Consider the following 14,484-nt stretch of genomic DNA (forward strand, 5'->3'; position numbering starts at 1 on the left):
ATTTGGATTTGAATATTTTTGGCTAAATGTAAGCTATCAACAAAGGCAAACACTGCAACGTTTGGTGTTCTCGAGAGAAAGAAAAAGAAAGAAAGAAGCAGTAGCATAACGAGGATCTTATGGACCCCATAAATAAATAAAAATAAAAGCATCTAATTCTCCATATTGTTGGGTCTCAGACAAGCTGACACTCTTGCATATAAGCCCCTCAGGGTTGATCAACAGAATTTAAAATGAGAAAAAAATGATTCAAGCTTTATTGGGGCTCTAAGCTGTAAATACACTAGAGAGTTCAATTTTAGTGGCCTAAATCGATCCGCAACACAGTGAATAGGGGGAGAGCTGGGACGCAGCCTGCGGCTCTAAAACCCTCAAACTCACAGCACAGTGAACAGGGGGAGAGCTGGGACGCAGCCTGTGGCTCTAAAACCCTCAAACTCACAGCACAGTGAACAGGGGGAGAGCTGGGACGCAGCCTGCGGCTCTAAAACCCTCAAACTCACAGCACAGTGAACAGGGGGAGAGCTGGGACGCAGCCTGTGGCTCTAAAACCCTCAAACTCAACACAGTGAACAGGGGGAGAGCTGGGACGCCGCCTGCGGCTCTAAAACCCTCAAACTCACAGCACAGTGAACAGGGGGAGAGCTGGGACGCAGCCTGTGGCTCTAAAACCCTCAAACTCAACACAGTGAACAGGGGGAGAGCTGGGACGCAGCCTGCGGCTCTAAAACCCTCAAACTCACAGCACAGTGAACAGGGGGAGAGCTGGGACGCAGCCTGTGGCTCTAAAACCCTCAAACTCAACACAGTGAGCAGGGGGAGAGCTGGGACGCCGCCTGTGGCTCTAAAACCCTCAAACTCAACACAGTGAGCAGGGGGAGAGCTGGGACGCCGCCTGCGGCTCTAAAACCCTCAAACTCAACACAGTGAACAGGGGGAGAGCTGGGACGCAGCCTGTGGCTCTAAAACCCTCAAACTCACAGCACAGTGAACAGGGGGAGAGCTGGGACGCAGCCTGTGGCTCTAAAACCCTCAAACTCAACACAGTGAGCAGGGGGAGAGCTGGGACGCCGCCTGTGGCTCTAAAACCCTCAAACTCAACACAGTGAGCAGGGGGAGAGCTGGGACGCCGCCTGTGGCTCTAAAACCCTCAAACTCAACACAGTGAACAGGGGGAGAGCTGGGACGCAGCCTGTGGCTCTAAAACCCTCAAACTCACAACACAGTGAACTGGGGGAGAGCTGGGACGCAGGCTGCGGCTCTAAAACCCTCAAAATCAACACAGTGAGCAGGGGGAGAGCTGGGACGCCGCCTGCGGCTCTAAAACTCACACTTGCGCACTTCGGCGCACCTTCAGTCCCGGAAATGGTGCACCGGAGTCTGCCATGTCAGCCTTTCTGTTGGCGAGACTCAAAAGAACTTATCAGCTCCAAAGGAAACATGGCTCTCAGCCCTGCGCCTCCGCCGAACTTCTCCTGGGTAGACCCTCAGAAAGTAGCTGGACTGGCTTTACCCTCGAGTCCGGAGCACTACCGGTCTCTGCTGCGTCACGGCGTCCAGCATCTAGTGTGTTTGTGCGAGTCTAAACCCCCGCATTACGACTCCTGTCCAGGACTGACCCTGCATCACATCGCCGTAGTGGACTTCACGCCTCCTAGTTTGGCACAGATCCAGTTATTTCTGTCCATCGTTGAAAACGCCAATTCCAAAGGAGAGGTAAGAATAAGCAGATACGTACAGCAACATAATCGAGTAATCTATCGATCGATTTAACCGATTATTCATTTTAAAGATGATACAACACTAAATTTTAATTACGAAATCTCAAAATGCTTCACACAAGAAGATAAAAATTCTTTTGAAAGCCCAGACAAAGTATGAACAATATAAATATCAAAACAAAACAAAAGCCATGCAAATAGTTTTTCCCCTCAGGGTTTCGTCCAACAAGAGGTCAGTAAAAAGAATTTAAAATATGACTTTTCATGTATATTGACAACTTATCATGATGATTTTATTTTGTGTAATTCAGTAATTGTAAGGGTGCTAATTCTACAGCAATCTTACCATTCTGAAGTGATTGACATCACAGGTTTTTTTTTTTTTAACCTTTTAGGGTGTCGCAGTGCACTGTATGCATGGACATGGTAGGACAGGGACCATGCTGGCCTGTTACCTGGTCAAGGTGAAGAACATCTCAGGAGTGGAGGCAATAAAAGAGATCCGGAAAATTCGCCCAGGGTCCATAGAGACAAAGGACCAAGAGCAAGCAGTGATAAAATTCCAACACTACCTCTGTGATAAGGTCACTAAAGGTTAGGATACAAGTGACAAGCTGTAGACAATTTCTTTGGTAAGATTTACAGTGTAATGCAGTAACAAAGCCATCATATTTAGCTAGAATAGTATTTTCTAACCCCAGTACTGATGGCCCCTCTGTCCTGGGCGTAAGGCCATCATGGGTGTGTTACAGGAAGACCTGAAAACTGTGCAGAGCTGAAGTTGGGAAACACTGTTTTAATGCATGCTGATACTAAACAAACAATTCTGCAACACAGGTTTTCAGAGGCACACACCCATGTAATGTTTGGTCCACACCTGTAAACGAGGGAAGCTGTGGCTCTGTCCAAACATCCTATTATTCCTGTTCAAACGGGCACTGGACACAAGTCACTACAAGCTTTATGTACATATTTCTTTGAAGCACCATGTAGGTGTGGTTTCTCTTTGTGCTGTGTGTTTTTGCATTCCGTCTATTCAGGTCATGCCATCTTTTATGTAGGTACATACATTAATACATTATTTCATTTACATCAGTGAAATGTTTTCTTGTTTCTGTTTTTTCTCTGAAAATATCATGATTAGCAATTCATTTGGGTGCAATATTCTGTATTAAGGCTGAGCTTTCATCAGACACCACATCTGACAAAATCTTTTCTCCAGCTGCAGATTAAAGGGTAATTTTCAGCATTTAAATACATTTCTGATTAATGGAAATTATTAAATGTCAACAAGTGGTCCGATGTGAACATGGTTCTGGAGAATCCTAAGCCAGAATTGTTCAGTGTTGGTGATAGGAACCAGACGTCTGAATCATTTAATGCCCCTAAAAGCTCCCTCACAAAGTTTTTACAGGAAATGGTTATGATGTCTGAGACATTGTTTCATAGTTTTGAGAAGGTTTTAGCCTAAAATGTACTTTCTAAAATCCATTCATGGTAGTGAGGTACATGCAAGGAGTTCTAAAGCAAAATAGTCTGCAAAATAAACTTTTTCTTTCAGATTTACCTTCTTCTTTCGGCTGCTCCCTTTAGGGGTCACCACAGCAGATCATCTGCCTCCATCTTGCCCTATCCATTGCCTCCTCTACTTTCACACCAACCATCTCCATGTCCACCTTCACTACATCCATAAACCTTCTCTGAGGTCTACCTCTTCTCCTTCTACCCGGCAGCTCCATCTCCAACATTCTTTGCCCAATATATCCACTATTCCTCCTCAACACATGTCCAAACCATCTCAACCTGGCCTCTCTGGCTTTATCTCCAAACTGCTCCACCTTCACTGTCCCTCTGATCTGCTCATTTCTAATCTTGTCCAGCCTTGTCACTGCCAATGAAAGTCTCAGCATCTTCATCTCCGCCACCTCCAGCTCAGCCTCCTGTCTTTTAGACAGAGCCACAGTCTCCAAACCATACATCATAGCAGGACGCACTACTGTCTTGTAAACCTTCCCTTTCACTCTTGCTGCTATCCTTCTGTCACACATTAGCCCTGACACCCGTCTCCACCCACTCCATCCTGCCTGCACCCTCTTCCTCTTTTTTGCAATGTCCATTGCTCTGGATGGTTGACCCAAGTTATTTGAAGTCATCCACCTTTACGACCTCTACTCCTTGCATCTTCACCTTTCTACCTGCCTCCCTCTCATTCACACACATGTATTCCGTCTTGTCTCTACTGACCTTCATTCCTCTCCTCTCCAGTGCAAACCTCCACCTCTCCAGATTCTCTTCCACCTGCTCTCTACTCTCACCACAGATTACAATGTCATCTGCAAACATCATGGTTCATGGAGCCTCCTGCCTGACCTCATCTGTCAACCTGTCCATCACCATTGCAAACAAGAAGGGGCTCAAAGCTGATCCCTGATGTAACCCTACCTTCACCTTGAAACCATTTGTCACTCCAACTGCACATCTCACCACTGTCTCACTATCCTCATACATGTCCTGCACCACCCTAACATACTTTTCAGCTACACCTGACTTCCTCATACAGTACCACAGTTCCTCTCTTGGCACCCTATCATATGCCTTCTCTAGATCCACAAAGACACAATGTAGCTCCTTCTGACCTTCTCTGTACTTCTCTACCAACACTCTCAACGCACAAATTGCATCTGTGGTACTCTTTCTGGGCATGAAACCAAACTGCTGCTCACTGATCTGAACCTCTCCCCTTAGCCTTGCTTCAACAACTCTTTCCCATACCTTCATGGTGTGGCTCATCAACTTTATACCTCTGTAGTTACTGCAGCTCTGCACATCACCCTTGTTCTTAAAAATGGGGACCAGTACACTGCTTCTCCACTCATCAGGCATCCTCTCACTCTCCAGGATTTTGTTAAACAACCTGGTTAAAAAGTCCACTGCCTTCTCTCCTAAACATCTCCATACCTCCATAGGTATGTCATCTGGACCAACTGCCTTTGCATTCTTCATCCTTTTTAAAGATGCCCTCATTTCCACTTTAATAATGCTCTGCACTTCCTGATCCACTATCTCTCCCCCCGGTGTCCTCCTCTCTCTCTTGTTTTCCTCATTCATTAGTTCTTCAAAGTACTCCTTCCATCTACTCAACTCTCTGTTCACTCACTAGTACATTTCCCTCTCTATCCTTTATCAACCTAACCTGCTGTACATCCTTTCCCATAATCTTTATATAAACCTGAAAGGACATGTAGGTTCACAGATAATCTGAAAGGTAAACTAAATATTTTGCCAGGGTCAGAAAAAAAAACAAACAAAAAAACTCCAAAAAGTAACATTACAGGAGAAGGAAAAAACATTCTTAACTTGTAAAGGAAGTGAATGGACCAAGAGGTCATTTTAGACCATTTCTTTCAATGCAAAGGGTAGCTGGAGGTTTTACGCATCAGTAGTGATTTGTATTGTAGACATTGTGACCTCTGGTTTCTATCAGCATCACTGTAAAGAAAACCTGAATTGACAATTGAATTCTGTAGACTTCCATATTTAAGCTCAAACAAAGGCATTGTCAAATGAATGACAGTATCTGTAAACTCAACCTTATATGAAGTGCTATATGAAAAATATGCAATATGAAAAAATGCATCCTTACCAAAGCAGAATTTTTTTTTGTAAAATCTGCATTTATTTATGATTTACAAAAGCCTAACATGTAACAACCATTAAAATGAATCAAATAAATTCTTCTTTAACCTAAAATGGAAAACATGACTGTGTATACATGTCAGTTTACATTTTTGAAGCAGAAAAAAGAGGATATTGACACTATAGCCGTATGCATCGTTTTAAATTTACAAAGGTTGTGTAGTCTGAAAAATTATTTACACATACACCAGCAAATCTAGACTGTCAATGGAGATATACAACCACATCTTCAATGCAAATATAATCTCCAATACTGTAGTGAAGGGAAATCTAACTAAATTCAGAATGAATTTTTATAACAATCAAGGCTGTTCTGTCAAAACAAAAATACAAAAAAGGGATACACAAATAATTCTCTGATGTAAATGCTTTTCACGGATCAATTTCCAACAGAGACGGTCCAGACTTTCATAAATAGAAAATAATGTGTTGAAAGGTTCAAATAAATACCTGCTAAGCAAAAGCAAGGCGTCCGTATCTCATTTCTTTTTTAACTCTTTTTCTCAAATCACATCTTTAACGTATGCTACCATCAGACTGGTCATAACTACATCAGCTGGTCAGTGTCACTCAACTATGCAAATGTCCATTCAGTTCAATCAAGTCCATTCAGTAATAGTACAAAACTTAAAAGTGGGAAAATAGAAAACTCTGAATTTTAGAAAACTCAAACTCCCTCTGGAATGACATGTTCACCAACAGTCAAAATAAAGATTCAGAAGCCAGAGGAAGACTGACATTTGCAAATCATGCTGACAAGGTTTCGTGAACTCTGTCCAATGAATACAACTGTGTTCACGTAGACACAACAGGGGTGACAAAGTCCAAAAGTGTATGTCAACGTATAAGTGAACCAGCAGCTCTATGTTTGGAATCCATTAGTGTGGATATGCACATTACTTGAGAGCTACAAATCAAGTCTATTGTAACCAGCTTCATCCCATAGATTTGACTACTGGGAGACGTGGACGTAGAATATTGGTCTGTTCTAAATCAGCACTTGTAGTCAGAAGGAAAATGAATGTGGAAATATGCAGATAGAGCATAAAACACCACCATAAAATGTCCCACGTTGCTGAGTGATATTTAAAAAAAATAATAAAATGTGAAGAGAATGAATGAAATTTTGTCTGAACAACGTTTCAAAACGAAAAATGTCACTTCAAATTTATCATTAATATAATTAAAACATTTTACAGTGCTTTATTATAATATATCTTTGATACTTTAGAGGGAGTTGGTCTTATTGCAACGATGCTTCTAAATTATACTTACTGGTCCAGTTATTCATTACAAATCAAAAGGAATTTTGGAAATCAGTGGGAAGCTCCGGCTGGATTTCATTTTTTTCTTTTTCTTTTTTTTTTTTTTTGTTTTAAATCTCCAGTGCTGGGTCAAGGATTGGTGTTCAGTCCGGCTAAGGCTGCTGGCTACTATTTTGTATTCAGTTCGTTTTCCAGCTCCATCAGCTTCCGAGAGGCCTTCACTTTGTTTGAAACTTCCTTTCCCTGTGAGAACAGTCTCTGGCGCTCCTTGAATGTGAGGTTCTCAGGGGCTCCGCCAGTGGAATTCTCCTGCTCTTGCCCACTGAAACAAGACAAATCTTTTCAACAATTTAACACATCTAAAGGTTCAGAAGCTTCCAGAATCAGACGTTTTAGCACATCCTTGATAATGAAGCTAAGGGACTGTGTTTAAGGCTACCCTCCAGATATGAGGTGCTTCAGCTGAAAATATTCCAAACCACTGCGGTGCCAATCAAATTGTGAAAGCCACTCACCCTTTGGTCCATTTCTCTCGTGGGTCCTTGTAAACTTCTCCTGATCCTACAACTCCTCCTGTTGTGTTTCCAGTGTATGAATTAAATCCTGTTTTGGTTTTGGCAGATGGTGAGAAATAGAAGACAGTGAATTTCACAGCGAATATCTGATGTCTTATTTCGAGCGAATGGCAATTCCAACCCTTTAAGGCGTTACAAAGCTGCTGGGTTCAAATTTGTATGTTGTTTGTCTGGGCAAAGGACATTTCTGCTACTGTATCTTACTGTAGGAATGCACAATTATACTGAAATCATGTCGGTATCAGCAGATAAGTATTAAAAAAAAAACAACAAAGTATCAGCAATGGACAGATGTTTAGATTTGACTAATATATCAAACTGATATTTGATTTATTTTAGTCGAGTGCAGCAGAACATTAAGTGATACTGGGCTACCATTGTAGATATCTTTTTTTTTTTAAATACAAGTTTCACTTCTCTGTAATGATAATTGAGGTAAATGTAGTCCCAATTTATACATATATAAATATTTACTTATTGGCATCATCGGCAGATGCGGAAAAGTGTGTAAGATTTTTGGAGATCCATTAGCAGAAATGGACTATAGTATAGAAAACCTGTAACTATAAATCGCCGTATTTTTATTAGCTTAAAATGAACCCTTCATATCTACACTGGGAGTGGGTCCTCTTCCAATATGATGCCTCATCAAGTTTCTACAGTAGCCCAGAGTGCACAAACCAAACACTGGCTCTAGAGAGTGCTTTTCACATTATGGTAAAGCAGCTGCCAGGTGCTGGCTAAAACATTTTGTGTGTTGAGAAGTTTGAGAATGTAAATTTTGACAAATGGAGGATTATACTTATTGTTTAACTCAAGAAAGAGCAAAGGAGGCTAAATCATCAAAGTAGAAATATGAAAAAGCAAAATTGGAAGAGGTGATGGCAGAAAACCTGACTGCCACTGTAGAATTTGCAACCTCACTGCTAAGTGCCAATAAATATTATGTACTGCACTTTTAAACCACAGCTAAAATATATGTACATCCCTACTGTAGACACCATAAAAATTCAATAACAAAACACAAATGATTACATGATTACATACACATAAAATATTGTAAAGATTACAATAAAAACCTCCCAGACAATATTAACATTAAACCCAGCAACTTTTGGTAACATTTTAACAATAAGCTGCATTTACCACAGACCAAAAGCGTAACAGTTAGAAAAAGCTTGTTGGGTTAGTCCTGAAGCATTCCAAAGCACACCTGAAGCAGAGTCTGTGGATCAGCAGGCTAAGGTGGAGGTCAAGCAACCAGTGTGATCCTCATTTTCATTGCATGGGGTTGGTTTCTGGACACACTGATCTAAAAGTTAACTAAAAAGTTTAAGTTGACCATGCTATTCGGCCTAAAATTAGGCGTAAAACTGAGGCTTTATTTAGGCATGGCTAGTGCTTCTCTGAGCTCCATTCTGCTGCTCTAGTGCCTCTGAAGTGCAGCACCAAATGAGACTCAACACCGCTGGCCTTTGCAGTGACCTCCACCTATGACCTACCGAAGGAATCGCCTAGCAGGCTCACGTGTCCGTGTGTCTGTCTGTCAGGGCAAGCAACTGTGTGGTCCTCATAGAACCTGTGAACTCAACCTTATCCCATTCTGCAGTTGTGGTTTTGGCAACCTCAATTCAAATGCATGTTTTTTGGAATTTCTTGAATAATGAAATGAACTGGGAGGTGGGGAGTGCAGACACAAACACATTGACGTGTGTGAACCGAAAAGCCACTCTGCTGGCAGAGGACAAAGTCCTCCAGAGCGAAAATGGCTATCTGCTAGCTCAGCTACAAATGGGCTGGGTCTTCTCAGTAAGCCCTTGCTTAAGTTAAAAGCACAAATTGAGAAACCTATGGATAATGGTTTTCCTCGTGATTTACCATCAAAATCATATGAAAGCTTTCTCTAGCCCAAAAAGCCATTTAGCTCAGTGGTCTTTGATCAACCAGCAGAGAGAGATGGACCTCCATGCAGTGGAGGTGATGAGAAGCCTCAAGTGCTAGAAGTCACCTGAAGGTTTGGAGGCTGGGTGGGTGGGGTCTATGAAGGAGGGAGGGGAGTGCAGAAGCCAATGATGATGCGATATATACACAAACACAAAACAGGACAGCCAGACAGTTCAGAAAAGAGCAGGGACAGCAGGCCAGTGAGTACTGCAGCACATCTGCAGCTATGTGAAATGTAACAATGTATAATCAGTGTATATCATGAGAGTTTATATTTTAATATTTAAACACTAGCGATTTTTTTTGTAACCCTTGATATTAAAAAGGTATACTCCAGAATTTTCCTTTTCCTAATATAGCTCCTGTATCCGTAGCAATGATAACCACATTCAGAAATTTCCTTGTACTTAATGACAGAAAACATACTTAAAATATCATAGTGTAAGTCAAATGACAGGTCATTTAAGTTCTGCCCACTGTCTTTTATCAAATGTGTCAAGAGTCATTTCAGTAAATATTGCACTGAAATTACTGTCTATGGTAATGATTCTATGCTACAGATATTTAAAAACACTGGAGTATTCTTTTAACACTTAATAATTTTTTCTGTTTGTTCATATCAGGCTTCAGCAGTGTTGCAGACAAAGAAGAATGGATAGACTGTTTTGGGAGATGGAAAGCAAAGCACAGCCAATAAAACAGCAATGGATACACAGCCAGATTAAACTCAAGAAAGGTCTGAGCAGGGAGGGATGCTGCCAGCAGGATTTGTTTCATTTACTGAGGTGGGAAAGCAAGGTTAGTGATTTGTCCCTCAATTAGAACAAATGCAGCTCAGATCATAGCAGGCCCCACTGAAGATTAGATTAGCTGTGTGGTTACATGCAAGGTCAGATACACTGGGCAACTTCTGTTAGATCAGGTTGCATTACAGGCTTTTTTTGTGCATGGCATTTAAAATATCTGGCCTAGTTTAAAACATCTATTTACGCATAATGGACTAGGAAAACATGTATGCAAAAATCAGATTAATTCAAGTTTATTGAGAAATTAAGCTAAGACAAATTATCATATTATTTAATATGCTCAAGATAATTAAAAATCAATTTTATGAATATTTATGACTTTTTACTACTGACATAAACATTCCACTAAGAGGCGCCAGAGGCCCAAGAAAAACATGACAGCTCTGCACTGGGGTCACAACCAAATGAGAGTTAAAGTAAACTACTGCGACTTTAAACAGCCATGCATAAAAAGTGCATGCCTCATGTGACAGATCTTTTCCCCTTTGCCAGTGACAAGAAGCCAGTGTCTCGTTCCCTGAGCTGATACTGGACGAGCGAGCGTCTGCGGAGGCCTGAGCCTACCCCAAAGCAAACCACACACACATGGAACGGCTGGCGAAACCAACAGTACTCGGGCTGAATTTAGAGCGCACAGCGAATCACGGGCTCTAATTGATTGCTTTAACACCGTCAGGATGATTGGTGGAAGAGGAATTGTGGGAGTGGAACAGGGAAGACAAGAAATTTGGACAGGTGATCGAAAAAACAAAACAAATCTGATTAACTACTGAAAAAAGGAGGGAAGACGACAAAGTGATGGGAAACTAGAAAGGACGAATCACGCAGGTGACTTAGCTAAAAGCTCTATGGAATTTATACAGAGAGAGGAGGAAAAAAATGGAGAGAATAGTCTCCATTGCTGGAAAATGGAAACAGGAAAACGGACAAAAAAAAAACACTAAAAAAGAACAACAACAACAAAAAAAAAAAAAAACCCAAAACAAACGGGAAATGAACCAATAAAATCGGAGGAGGAGTGGGGCGGATGTGGGGCCTCCTCTCTCTCCTCGGCATCTCTACCTTTCGGGGTGGCTGATGGAATGAAGCTGGGTTTGGCGGGAGGGGGAGGGGCTTGCCCTGCCTTAGGTGCGGTACTGTTGGCATTGGCCGCCGGGGGCAGCTGGAATGAGCCGGACAGAAAGATGCCGTCTGAGAGCGGGCGGGGCTTGCGCGCGGTTGGAGGAGGCGGCTGGGGCTTTGGGGCGGCCAGGAGGTCGCCATATGACTTCCGGGTGGCCGAGAGCTTAACCTGACCTGCTAAGCCTGCGTCCTCCTCCTCCTCGTCATTGTATGAGACAAACTTGGCAGTGTACAAGGTGTCGGGGGAGACGACCTGGGTTTTGAGGTAGGAGGTGTTTCTCTGAGGCGGGGTCGGAGGAGGGTTGTTGCTGCTGCTGCTGCTGTTGTTGTTAGTGGCAGGGGTGGGTGCGGGAGGGGGGGGTTGGTAGTCCCGAGGCAGAGGAGGTCTGTACAGACCAGGCTCGTCGGGCGTCAGCAGCTTACGCTCTGCCTCCTCGTGCTGCCGACGCCGCTCCGCCTCCAGGCGGGTGTAGTATTCCTCTTCCTGTCTCCTCTAAGGGGGGGAATAGAGGGAGAGCCAGTTAGAGCTGCTTTAGACAAGCTTTTGTGTGGTCCGCTACCTTCCCACCATGTTGCTGGTGAGGTCCTAATACCTGCTGAAGTCCTAGAGCTGCTATTTCTGGGACGGTACAGTGATACTCTAGTCAGCAGTTTATAGACTGAGCTCTTACTGGGAAAACATCCTTGATTTGTACTTACTTAAACAGTTACAGCTCTGTCTTCCTACTGAATGTTATTGAGGTTCTAACACCTGAATCGTTACAGCTGTTACTGTGATTGACTTAAAATGTACAGATATAAAGTAGTGTTGAAACTCTTTCGAGATTGTTAAACATTGCTTACTGTAGAACTTACTTCTTTTATTGGAAAATGTCAATGTTAAAGCTACCTCGACCTTGATGTACCAATATAGTGACACTGTAGTCTTATACTAACAGCTAACCACCTAGATATTATTAGTTTTATCATTTACTACAAAGCAGATCTACCAGACAACATTTAACAAATTTTACTTGATTATTTAGATTTACAGAGGGAATTTATCACTACTTCTAAAGGTGATTTAAGTACACTACGTAAATACTGGATTGTCTTCAGGACTCCAGTCTCCATTTCCTTTTGGGTCCACTAGGAGTCGCAAGAGAGGTGGGAAAGACTGCTAAGAGCACAAACAAATAAGGCTGGTTCTAAGTGGTGTGGGAGGACTTGAGTAATGACGTTTAAGTCAGTCATCTGGGTTTGGCTGGCATTTGGTGGTTTTGCAGTGGAAAGGCTGCTCTGGTCTCTGTACATGGATCCCCTGGGTTAGTGAGTGGTGGGGATGTCACTGATGAAAGAATGAGGAGGGGAGGGGGCTGGGATGGCCTCCACAAACCATTGGTTGGACATTTCCAACTGCGGTCCCAAGCAAAATGTTGGGTGGAATGACAATGGCTTCTCATAAAATGTTGGGCTCTGTATAAAACCTGACAAGTGATTCACATGCTTTTTGGGGGTGTGGGAATACATCACAAACACAGGAGAGGGAGCACTGTGAAGACATGCAATTGCACTTCATAACTAGGCTCTGAATTTCCAGTGGTCTGAAGATGATGCACAGACAAAATAAACACAACCAAATGGCCACACACTAGGACAATGTTCTGACTGAGCACTTAAGATGAATGATGTAAAGTCAGACCACTGGTAATTCAATGGCCAGGTGAAACATTTCATAAAGCTGAGACTGAGACTGTGGACATGTAACACGCAGGTGCTACACAGATTAAAATTAACCTCTGACGGAACTAGCAACATTAAGAGCAGGATTCTGTATCCTGGCTGAACTACCAAAGCCTGCTTTAATTGGCTCACTAAAGAAAACCTATTTCTACTCAAACAGCACATGGTCAGCTTTCCACAGCCCAGGGTAATGTGTATTTGTAGGAGTTTCCTGTCACAACCACTTACAGCTTCTGACAGAATCATCCATATGGAACTTGGCTGAATCCTTGAAAGAGGTCAATGTTAATACAAGCACAGTCGACCACTTCTGGTCTGAGGAAAATATGAAATGTAACGGATCCCTCTGGGGCTGGAATTATCTGAGGGTCTGTCCACATAAAAGTCACTAGTGCGTAGGGGTCCCTTGTGCAAACTGCAATTAGTTTGGCAGATCAACATCAATTACAGGCCAGAGATATTAACAAGTGCAAATATTATGACTTGAACGTTTACCCTTTCAATGGTCTGCACAGGATATAAGTAGCACAATTAAAAAGGAAGAAAAAGTCTCTCTCCCATACAGAGCAGAACCAAGTGATATTTTAAAGTCCAATAGCTATCATCTATTCCTACAGTGAAAGTATGTAGCTTCCCACTACAAAAAGATCTGCTGTCTTAGTACCTCTGTAACTTTGTCATTATGAAAAATGTCTTTCATTCACTCTGAAATGTCTCCAAGTGAAATATACTGTTTATTACCAACATAATCTAGCATTATGTTGAAGAGCGCAAGTGTTTGACATAGATATAGGTTGTAGCCAGCCAGTGCTGACCGCTCCTGTGCCGGTCAGTCTGGTGTACCTTCTCCTCGGCCTCTCGCCTGGCCCGCTCCTCTTCTCTCCAGCGTCTCTCCTCCTCCTGCTTGGCCCGTTCCTCTGCCTCACGCTTACGGATCTCCTCTAGCTGCTGTTTCCGCCGCCGCTCCTCATCCTGCAGCTGAGGTGGTGTACATACAACAGAAGCATGAGAAACACAGTAAGAAGTCAAGTGCTGCGGCCTCAGCCTCCAGCTATATGTTGGTAGCAGGGCTAGATTCGACACTCTTAAACCTGCTGTCTGGTACTTTTATTGAATCAAGAAATTAAGATTACCCCATCAGAGGCAGCATAGATGATATTAATAGGGTGATTGTTATTTCTAGCAACAGAGGGAAAATTTGAGGATCTGAATTGGGGTGGGTAATATGACAATAGCCCTATTTAGATGGAATTGGATTTACACAGGTTCCTGAGGTTATATCTTCTTTCTTTTTAAAGAGGTGCTGCTCTGATTTTATTTTTGTCCGGATCAGCAACGTCTGTGTTTTTCTCCTTCTTCACGATTGAATAATTTTAGTCCTGACTGGATATTAATTTCTGTAACTGTCCAGGCAGAGGTCGTCTTGCATTGGGGGGGGGGTTTAGTAGTTTTCGACTACTAGTGGATATGACCACCTGGGTTTTGCAGACACCTCCCAGATAAACCAATCTGAATAGGGCTAATGCAACTGTGATACACTGTATGACAATGTTTTTTTCTGACTATAGATATGGCAAAAATATCACGACAGACATTTTGACAATACACTTTGCATATCACAACTTTGACACAT

At 42.5% G+C, this 14,484-nt stretch overlaps 2 protein-coding genes across 18 annotated transcripts in view; one reads left to right on the top strand and one right to left on the bottom strand.

The window, feature by feature from the left end:
- Positions 1-1,220: 1,220 nt before the first annotated feature.
- dusp23a (dual specificity phosphatase 23a) lies at positions 1,221-3,281 on the top strand. Its single transcript, XM_017692471.2, has 2 exons — positions 1,221-1,716; positions 2,117-3,281. The coding sequence occupies exons 1-2, from the start codon at positions 1,366-1,368 to the stop codon at positions 2,318-2,320; spliced, it is 555 nt and encodes a 184-aa protein (XP_017547960.1). The 5' UTR covers positions 1,221-1,365; the 3' UTR covers positions 2,321-3,281.
- A 3,419-nt stretch (positions 3,282-6,700) lies between these two features.
- The window catches only part of afdna (afadin, adherens junction formation factor a), a 137,594-nt gene continuing 129,810 nt past the window's right edge, over positions 6,701-14,484 (bottom strand). For 9 of the 17 annotated variants that reach the window (XM_017721727.2, XM_017721734.2, XM_017721723.2 and 6 more), the window contains 4 exons: positions 13,695-13,829; positions 11,304-11,622; positions 7,198-7,285; positions 6,701-7,004 (listed from right to left, as the gene is read on the bottom strand). In XM_017721727.2, the coding sequence (XP_017577216.1) occupies positions 6,851-7,004; positions 7,198-7,285; positions 11,304-11,622; positions 13,695-13,829 (696 nt within the window). In that variant the 3' untranslated portion in view covers positions 6,701-6,850. Of the gene's footprint in view, positions 7,005-7,197; positions 7,286-11,069; positions 11,623-13,694; positions 13,830-14,484 lie in introns of all 17 variants that reach the window. The other 8 variants (XM_037537950.1, XM_017721719.2, XM_037537951.1 and 5 more) reach the window with 4 other exon arrangements.

This window comes from Pygocentrus nattereri, chromosome 4 (genome assembly GCF_015220715.1).
Source record: "Pygocentrus nattereri isolate fPygNat1 chromosome 4, fPygNat1.pri, whole genome shotgun sequence".
Classification (NCBI taxonomy): Eukaryota; Metazoa; Chordata; class Actinopteri; order Characiformes; family Serrasalmidae; genus Pygocentrus; species Pygocentrus nattereri.